Below are 10,290 nucleotides of genomic sequence, written 5' to 3'. Positions count from 1 at the left end.
TCTGAAGACTCAGGTTGCTCTGTCCTGGAGCCTGTATGGCTCTTGCATATGCACAAACAGCCTTGCTCAGATACCCTGCATTGACCAAACACACTTCTGCAAAGGCACACATACTCCCACACACTCTATACACACAGGCTCACAGCCACTCGGCTGGACCCGGACACACGGACATGTACTCACACACACACCTCTTGGTGGGTATGGTGTGCACACGCTTGCTGCAGCCTTAGAGGCACCTACAGATCCTCACACATGCAGTACACACTCCCATATAAAAAGACACGTCACAACGCACCCTCTCACATATGCACACAATACCCACACACACATGCTCAGTACCCATGTACTTTGCCAGGGGGCCTGAGTTGTGAGGAAAAACCCAGTGCTGGGATGGGCTAGACGGAACAGGTGACCTTGGGCAAGTCACTTCCCCTCCTCAGGTCTGTTTTTCCATCAGGAAAATGGGGACACAAGGCTCATGGGGAAGCTGAAATGACTATACCAAATAGTATGTTTGGCACCGACCAATGGACAAGCTGGGTCCTGGAGGCCCCTGTGGGCAGGGGGACCCCGTTAGTCCTGGATTGCAATGTGTGGAGGGTGAGAGGGGACAGGGCAGTGGGCAAGGATGGACATTTTGTGGGCCCAGGGCAATGGCCTTTTACTGACTGGCAGAGCAGTTGAGTAGCTGACCGAGGGCATGGCTGTCTTCTGCGCCAGGCTCACTCTGCCCTCTTCTTACGGCTGATCCCCCAGTCTCGCCTGCCATTCCAGGACCTTAGAAGTCTGTGGCCAGGCCCCCAACCTCCCTGTTTCAGAGGGGACCCTGTTCTGTGATGTCGGCCCCAGTCATCCCTCTTGCAAGCCACCAACTGTCAGGGTTCCAAGGAGGGGACGCAGCCATGCAGGGGTCACAGCACAGCCTTCTCTCCCCTCCCCAGGGCAGGGGATGAGGCTGGAACGTGGGGGATCTGCAGACAGACATCAGAAGACCTACATGCAGATGATTTAGCCCTTGGGGCCTTGTAAACTGGATTCCAGGCACTCTTGGCCTGGCTACTGTGAGTCCTGCTCCCCGAGGGCCAGCTCTAGAAGCTACGCTGAAGATCCACGCCTGGCTCTGGGCCCTGCCTCCTGTGGAAAACAGCACCATATTAGCACTTGGTCTGTGAGACTGGGGTGGGCGGGCCCTGGATGCCAGAGGACTGAGCCCCCCTTCCCTGGACCCCAGAGGCAATCCCACCCAGACCCGTCCACCACTTGGCCCATGACCACTGTCTCCTGTCTGGACCAAATCTTCCCTGGGGCCTTGGCGGGGAGGTGGGCGCACCAGGAAGGAGCATCTCAGGGCAGGGTGGACTTCAGGGGGCACATGCCAGACCCAGTAGCTGGGCCTGGGTGGTCAGGGCTTCCTGCCAGCTCAGCATTTGACTGTTCACATCCCTCAACATCCAGGGTGGATTCTAGTCGCTTAAACCAAACGAGGCACCTCCATCCACAGTGTGGCCCCTGGAGGAAGGCTCCATCATCCTTCCCATTGCACCAATGAGGAATCCAAAGGACAGGGCCCTGCTGCTCAGGCTCAGGAGGCAGAGCTGACCTGCCGCAGGCTACTGAGTCAGGACCTCACAACCGGGAGGCCATCCGAGGGCATTGTGCAGTGCCCAGGTGCTCACCATCAGCCGTGCTAAGATGTGTGCTTTCCCAACACCACCAAGCAAGGAACTCCGTTCCGACACTACCTGGAGATAGGATCAGATCCCACAGAATAAGGGCTCGGTCCTACAAGCTGGTCCTCCCCCACTTCAGCTGCCAATTGCAAGTCCAGGTGCTTGTGACCAACTGGCATAGATCGTTCAGTCCTCAGAGAAACAGGTCGCTTACAGGTTTATTATAAAAGGGCATAAGCCAGGAACAGCCTGATGGAAGAGCTGCACAGGGCAAGGCTGGGGAAGGAGAGCGGAGCTGCCATGCGCTCCATGCCCACCTTCCCAGCACCTCCCCAGTTCACCAACCTGGAAGCTCATCAAACCTTTTTATTTAAATTTTTAAATTGAATTTATTGGTTGATAAAATTACATAGGTTTCCCCATAGCCAGTTTGGCTCAGTGGATAGAGCGTTGGCCTGTGGACCAAAGGGTCCCAGGTTCAATTCCGGTCAAGGGCACATTCCTGGGTTATGGGCTTAGTCCAAAGAGCAGGAAGAAGCCAATCAATGATTCCCTCTCATCAATGATGTTTCTCTCTCTCTCTTCCTCTCTGAAATCAATAAAAAATATATTTAAAAAAGTTAAAGAGATCAACTGAAGGACTTATATGCATGCATATAAGCATAACCAATGGACATAAGACACTGGGGGGTAGGGGAGGCCAGGGGATTGTCAAGGGCGGGAGAAAAAAGGAGACATATGCAATACCCTTTGTAATACTTTAAGCAATAAAAAATAAAAATAAAAATAAAAAATTATATAGGTTTCAACTGTTCACCAAATTTTATTGGAAGATTTAGAGAGCTTAACCTGTAGTCTCTCCCTGACCCTTCCCAGAGGTGGCTGGGAGTTCCCCTCAGTAATCACCTGATCTTTCTGGTGACCAGCCCCATCTTGGGTGATCACACTGGAAATTCCAAGAGTTTTAGTAGCTCTGAGCCATGAACAGGGACAAAGATCAATACATATTGGATCATACCCGTGCATCTGGCTGGTACCTCCAGCCTTCGAGACTCCTCACCAGCCTGGGACAAGGCTCCCTTTAGGACCCTTACTCTTCTCCAGAGCTCCCCAGCCCCACAAAACCACGAGCTGTCCTCTCAGCCTGCACCCTGGGTGGTGAAGCCAGATGTCCTGCGTTTAAGGGCCAGCTGTGCTGCTTTCTGGCTGAGGGACCTTGGGCCAGTGACCTCCCATCTCTGGCCTGTTTCCTCACCTGCAAGCCTGGGGCACCTGCCTCACGGGGTGGCTGTCGGGACAAGGGGTGAGGCAGGCAAGCCTGAGAGAAGCCACTGCAGAGGGTGGCTCTTGAGTGACCTCCGTCAGCCACGAAGCCTTCCCTGACCCCCTGCTCCACGCACCCCAGCTCTGTTGCCCTATTTCTCACTGAACTAAATTCTTGCCCACGTCTGTGGGGTCATCGGAGTTCCTTGTGCCCAGCACTGCCATGGCTTTACCCTGGATGCTTGTCTAGTGGACACATGTTGGACAGTTGGAAGGACTGACCATACCCCATTTCCAATGACGTGCCAGGCCTCCCTCTCCCCGCTCCCTGGGCCCGGGGGGCTGACCAGAACCCAAGAAATCGGACAGGAGTCTGTGTCGACTGCTTTATTTAAGGACTGGTGACTAACAGTCCCCAACCCAGCCCCTCCCTCCTCTATAAAAGCAACTACACATGAACCGGGGCCCCCCTGCCAGGGCCCAGCCAGGGGGCCAGTGGTGCTGAATCTCAGGCCACAGTCCTTGGAAGGCAGAGGAGGCGTGCGGTCCAGTTCACACGGGCAAGGTGCTGGCGAGGTGGGTGAGGAGGCGGAGAGTCCTGAGGCTGTCTCTGCTGGGCTTGCTCTCACCCAGGATGTCAGGACACTGGCCCCCAGAGAAGCCAGGGCTCCAGAGCCAGGGGATCAGGGGCCAAAAGAGGGAGCAAGTCAAAGGGCTTTTGGAGCCAAGGGAGGCAGTTCAGACCCCCGGAACCCCCTGCCCATGAGCACACCTCCATGGCCACACTTAGGGTCACACATTCACATCCACATTCACTCCATACACAGGCAGGGGCTGCGAAGGCCCTGGACCCACACCCTGGACCTCAGGAATGTCTCTGGATTGGTACCCAGCGGGCTGGTCCTCGGCAGCGAGTCTGCAGAGGGGGTGGGTCCTCTGTTTTGCTACTGATTGGCGGCCTCACAGGCATCTATCCAATCACTATACACGTCCACTGGTTCTGATAGATCTGAGCCGTTGGAGTCAAGGGCAACTGCCGGCATCCGACACCTCCCCTTTCCCGTATACACCTCTGTTGCTCACGCTGATGTCAGCCAGACCCCTACCCTGCGCACTATCACCCGCTTAAGCAAGCAGGTAGCACCCATTCCTCTGGGTGGCCAAGGCCCTGCACAGGATACACAACAAGGCCCGAGATGCAAGGGCTTATTCTACCCCTTGCCCTTGGTGAGGAGTCCGTGAGCAGCTCACCCTGGGCAGGGCAGCCCTGACCACCCCATCCCCACCCACTGGATAAAGCCCATTTTCCCAAGGATACACGTGATGGGTGTCTGGAATTCCTCTAGGCACACGGTACAAGAGATGACTCCGGTGTTACGGGCACGGTCCCTGGAATGGGAGGAGATGGAGGGACTGATAAGCAAAGAGGCCTGTATCTAAGGGGGAGCCAATTCCCACCTGAGGGCGGGGGAGGCCCCGTGAGGCAGGATTCCTGGCCCCCACCCCACGCTCACATTTTCACGTCACAAGATTTCTCGTGGTTGCAGAAGGGGCAGGTGAACTGGGTCTCTAGAGTGCCTGTCATCTTCTTCTTGGGGGGTGGCTTTCGTTTTGACTTTCTGCGCCCCATGTCTGCAGGAGGGTGAACCTGTGGGGGGAGGAGGACAGATGTCAACGACTCACGGGACCCAGGAGGCCCTGCAGTGGCTGGCCCACAGTGAAAGGAGGACTTGCACAGTGGCTCTCTCTGAGGACATCAGACAATTCCAGTGCACTCTGGGTAGAGGGGGTGAGAGCAGGTTCTAGATTCTAAGCCTGCCCCAACCCCACTTACTACATGACCTCAAGTAGGTCACTTAATCTCCCTGTGCCTCAGTTTCCTTATTTATAAGATAGAGATGAGGTTGCTGCCTCAGAGGGGCTCACAGACTGCACTGTGTATGGCCCATCCATCGTTGGCACCTACACAGGAGGCCACTGTTCCCCGTGAGGGTAACACGAGTGACTGACAGGCCAGGTGTCCAGGGCTGGGCAGAGCTGAAGTGCTCTGGAGCCCATGATTTTAGGAGCAGCTGCTCCTCTTATCAAAGGACATGCAAGGACCGCCCAGGGGGAATGACACTCAGGGGATTTGACAGAGCCTCCGACAGGCTCCCTGGGCAGAAGAGGGAGCTACTGGACAGAGAAGTCTACCCACAGAAGAGGGGCTACTGGACAGAGAAGTGTTTCAAGCGGAGAAATGCCACGTAGGAGGCTGAGGGGCAGGTATCTGAGTGCTGGGCTAGCGGCTGGGGACCAGGCAAGTGGGGGAGGGGCAGGCTGAGGAGGGAACAGACGGGAAAGTTTCAAGTGTTTAGCTGGATCCCGCCAGGGAGAGAAACAACAGCCTCACCCTGTGCTTTTAAGGGACTGAGGAATACGGGTCAAACGTCTGGACAAAGATGGAAGTCAGAACTGGGACAGGGCTGTTTGGGGAGGAGAGAGCAGCTGGCAAGACTGAAGAGACAAATCAGTGCAATGAGTGGGTATGCGAGAGACGGAAGAGTCCAGAAGGACCGCCAAGGTTGTGATGGGCGGGGTTGTGTCGAACACAAAAGAACAGTGTTGTTAAAAATGAGTCAGGTGCCACTGGGACATACGTCTTGGAGGCAGAGACCACTGAACGAATCTCCATGCCAGGCGCTGGGCTCAGGGCTCCGCATTCACCATTCCCGAGCCTTCCAAGGAGCTCCCCCTCCCTCCCAATCACACTCTTTCTCTCTCTCTCCACTGCTGGTTCTAGGATCATTCCTCCGTGACAGGGGAGGTCGACAATCTGCCAGAAGAAAGACCAGAGTTTCATTCATATTTAGCAATCACTTTCTATGTAACATCCTCTCCACTTTTAAAAATATATATTTTATTGATTTTTTACAGAGAGGGACAGAGAGTTAGAAACATCAATGAGAGAGAAACATCGATCAGCTGCCTCCTGCACACCCCCTACTGGGGATGTGCCCGCAACCAAGGTACATGCCCTTGACCAGAATCGAACCTGGGACCCTTCAGTCAGCAGGCCGATGCTCTATCCACTGAGCCAAAATGGTTAGGGCACATCCCCATTCATTTAAAAAAAGTTTAAAGCCTGGCCAGCGTGGCTCAGTGGTTGAGTGTCAACCTACGCATCAGGAGGTCACTGTTCGATTCTTGGTCAGGGCACATGCCCAGGGTGCAGGAGGCAGACAATCAATGATTCTCTCTCATCACTGATGTCTCTATCTCTCCCTCTCCCTTCCTCTCTGAAATCAATAAAAATATATTTAAAAAAATTTTTTTAACTTTTCATTACAGTTTACATTCAACATTTTGTATTAGTTTCAGGTGTACAATATAGTGGTTAGACCAGCCGTGGGCAAACTACGGCCCGAAGGCCGGATCCAGCCCGTTTGAAATTAATAAAACTATTGGAAAAAAAAAGACCGCTGAAACCGGTTTGGCTCAGTGGATAGAGCGTCAGCCTGCGGACTGAAGGGTCCCAGGTTCGATTCCGGTCAAGGGCATGTACCTGGGTTGCGGGCACATCCCCAGTGGGAGATGTGCAGGAGGCAGCTGATCGATGTTTCTCTCCCATCGATGTTTCCAACTCTCTATCTCTCTCCCTTCCTCTCTGTAAAAAATCAATAAAATATATTTTTAAAAAAAAAAAAAGAAAAAAAAAAAGACCGTCCCCTTTTCTGTAATGATGTTTACTTTGAATTTATATTAGTTCACACAAACACTCCATCCATGCTTTTGTTCTCGCCCTATGGTCCAGTTTAAGAACCCATTGTGGCCCTTGAGTCAAAAAGTTTGCCCACCCCTGGGTTAGACAATCATATACTCTACAAAGTCTTCCCGATATTCCAGTGCCCACCTGGCACCATACAGTATTACTGACTGTATTTCCTAGGCTGTACTTTACATCCCCATGAGTATTTTGTAACTCCCAATTTATATTTCTCAATTCCTTCACCATTTTCACCGAGCCCCAATCCCCCTCCCCTCTGGCAACCATCAGTCTGTCCTCTGCATTTATGAGTCTGTTTCTGTTTTGTTTGCTTGTTTATCTTGTTCTTTATATTCCACATATAAGTAAAATCATATGGTATCTGTCTTTCTCTGACTTATTTCACTTGGTATAATACCCTCTAGGTCAGTGGTTCTCAACCTTCCTAATGCCGCGACCCTTTAATACAGTTCCTCATGTTGTGGTGACCCCCAACCATAAAATTATTTTTGTTGCTACTTCATAACTGTAATTTTGCTATGGTAATGAATTGTAATGTAAATATCTGACATGCAAAATGTATTTTCATTGTTACAAATTAAAGCATAGTGATTAATCACAAAAACAATATGTAATATATGTGTTTTCCGATGGTCTTAGGCGACCCCGTGAAAGGGTTGTTCAACCCCCAAAGGGGTCGCGACCCACAGGTTGAGAACTGCTGCTCTAGGTCCATCCACACTGTGGCAACATCCTCAATCTTAACTGAGGATGTGTCCAAGTCACTGAGTAAACAAAAACAGCTGGCAGAGAACACCAGCAAGCCCCCAGGACCACCCATGCGGCTTCCCTCCTTTGCCTAGGTCCACAAAAAAACAATTTGTGTCTCTACTAGATCATTAACAAACACACGCCCATCATTAAAAAACAAACAAACCACCACAAAACAAAACACCTCCTTCTCTGCGGGCGTTTCTAGTAGAGCTGTCTGTTTCCCTCCCATTCTCTCTCTACCACCTGCCTCCCGCTGGGGCAGTCCCCACCCCTCAGGGCACTGGACAAACTGGTTTTCTCTTTCTGCCCTTCCCATGGGACCCTCAGAACCTCACTCTTACACCCCTGATTCCCTGGCAGTTCCTTTCACCCTCAGCTGCTGCTGACCTCCCTCACCCCCAATTCTCTAATGAGGAGCCCACCAGCTCCATCTTTGGCCCCCTCCCTCTGCCGACACTTACCTCCATGGCGATCTCACCCAGCCTCAAGGCTTCAGATGCCCCTTCTACACGGATGCCACCTGCCTCTCTGGCCTTGCTGTGTCCTTTGACCCACAGACTCGCCCCTCTACCTGTCTTGGTCACACCTCCATCTGATGCTAACAAACATTTAAAAGCAACCTGTCAAAAACTGAGCTCCCGACACCTCAACCTGCTCTCTCCCAGTCTTTCCCATCTCCGCAGACAGCAAATCCATCTTTCCAAAAACCCCGGACTCACCCTCGATCCCCCCCTCTCTCTCTTACACCCAGCTCTTATCTGATCCTGTTGCTGCTGCTCCTCTAAAACACATTCAGAACCTGACCGCCTCTCACCACCTCCAGGGCCACTGTCCTGGTCTGAGTCCAGAGTCCCGGTCACCTCTGGCCTGGATGATCACAACAGCCTCCTACTGGTCTCCCTGCATCTCCACATGCAAATCCCACGAGGGCAGGGACTTTTGGCTTTTCTTCGTATCCTCAGAGCTGAGAACTGTTCATGGCACAGAGCTGGCGCTCAACAGATACTTACTGAGCCAATGAATGAACAAACGAATGCCAGGCCCGACACCACACCACACAACGCTGCAATCAAGGCAGGCAAGGTTTCTGCTCTTGTGAAACTTCTATGGTCGTGGACGAAGACAGACCCTGAACAAGTTAACTAATGAGGGAAATGACTCCAAATATTGTTAAGCCCTGCAAGGTTAACCCCAGGGCAGGTGAAACACTCCCGGAACCGGGGCTGCTTCAGATAAGGGCAGAGTGGGAAGGACCCGCCGGGTAGGTCACTTCCGATGAGACCTGGATGACCAGAAGGCACCACACAAGGCAGTCCAGGCAGAGGGAGCAGCAACTGCAAAGGCTGCGAGGCAGACGCTTTGAGAGAGAGAGAGAGAGAGAGAGAGAGAGAGAGAAAGAGGCTGGTACAGCTGAAGCTCGGCGGACAACGGGGAGATGCGGGGAGATGGGTACGAGATGCGACAGAAGCGGAAGAGCAGCAGCCAGACCCCACGAGGCCCTGCAGACTTCAGGAAGGTGCGGTCGGTTCTGCAGCCCAAGCTCTCACCTACCAGGGCCGTTTCCCCCAAAGTCCAGCCCTGGGTACCACCTGCAACAGAACCACCCGGGCGCCCTCAGAAAAGGCTGATTTCTGGGCCTCGCCCAGATCCACCCGCGCTAGGATGTCAGTTCTGGGGGGGCCGGGCCGTAATCTGCCCGCTGCTGAAGCCCAGCAGGCGCAGTGACCGGTGCGCATTAAGCGCTCAGTAACAACGTGTTGGATGAATAAATGAGTCTCCCGAATCAGAAGCTACAGATGTTCCCCCGCCCCCCCCCCCCCCCGCATCTCATTTTACCCGGTGACTACAGTAACCCACCCACCCCACCACAGAACAGGGGGCAGAACTGCCGGAGCCCCAGGGGTCTCGGCCGATCCTTCGGTGACGACGACCAAACGCGCCGACGGAGGGATGGGGTGGGGGGTGGGGAGTCGGCCTCCGATCCCGCCGAGACTCTAGAGGCGGAGGGTGGGCGGTCCCTCCAGGCTTACCCAGGCTTCGGCGGCGCCTCCGAGCAGCGCGCTCAGCCGGCTGGGACCCGGGGGACTCAAGCTCCCTGACGGGCCACGCTCCCACCCCCGGGCCCTCGGCGCCTCCTCCGGTACCCCGTGAGCGGCCCCGAGTCGAAGAGCACCCTGCCCGCCCGGCTCCAACGCCCTCCCGCGAGAACCGTCACCTGCACGAGCCTTCCCTCCTTGCGACAGCCTCGTTCACCCGGGAGACAGTGACTTCCGTCTCTCAGCGGAAGCGGAACCTCTTATCCCCTCACGTCCCGCCCACCCGCAGCGGGATAGCCCAATAAGCAGGACCCGCCTCCTCCTCCAACATCTCTGTGCGCATGCGTACTCTCATGGGGAGGGGAGGGGAGGGGAGGGGAACCCACGGGAGTTCCGCAGTGCGCCTGCGCGTGGGTTCGAGCGCGAGCGAGTACTACTTCTCTGCCTTTCCGGCGTTTCGGGGGCGTTGGGGCCGGCTGGCCCTGAGCTGGAAAGGTCTCCGGTCCTCGGTCGCAGTATCTTCCTGGGGGTGTCTCGCTTGCCTTTCCCGATTCAAGCCCCAGCCCCTCGCAGCCCACCCAGCTCTCCCCACGTGGGACACATTAAACTATCCCGGTGCTGGGGACTCTTTCCCCCTCCCCACGTGGGAGTCTATGCTTCAATCAATTTCCACCTTTGCTATAAAAAATAAAACAAAATAAAATATCCCGGAGCTAAGGAATTGCAAATACTGGCATGGCTGGATCAGGGGGACGGGGGAGCTTGTAAGACGCTGTTCTCCAACTTTAACAAGAACCTT

General features: G+C 54.2%; 1 protein-coding gene across 2 annotated transcripts; it reads right to left on the bottom strand.

Annotated features, from left to right (window-relative positions):
- Nucleotides 1-3,308: 3,308 nt before the first annotated feature.
- On the bottom strand, nt 3,309-9,746 carry ELOF1 (elongation factor 1). Of its 2 annotated transcripts, none has more exons than XM_081093201.1 (4): nt 9,671-9,746; nt 4,451-4,584; nt 4,255-4,325; nt 3,309-3,945 (listed from the first exon to the last, which is right to left on the bottom strand). In XM_081093201.1, the coding sequence occupies exons 2-4, from the start codon at nt 4,564-4,566 to the stop codon at nt 3,881-3,883; spliced, it is 252 nt and encodes an 83-aa protein (XP_080949327.1). In that variant the 5' UTR covers nt 4,567-4,584; nt 9,671-9,746; the 3' UTR covers nt 3,309-3,880. The 2 variants fall into 2 exon arrangements, with proteins under 2 accessions (XP_080949327.1, XP_080949326.1); XM_081093200.1 differs by having other exon boundaries at nt 9,486-9,703.
- Between the last annotated feature and the right edge of the window lie 544 nt (nt 9,747-10,290).

Source organism: Myotis nattereri, assembly GCF_964212035.1.
Source record: "Myotis nattereri genome assembly, chromosome: 5".
Classification (NCBI taxonomy): Eukaryota; Metazoa; Chordata; class Mammalia; order Chiroptera; family Vespertilionidae; genus Myotis; species Myotis nattereri.
Note: the sequence above shows the minus strand (reverse complement) of the source record. Positions and strands in the feature narration are given on the sequence as shown.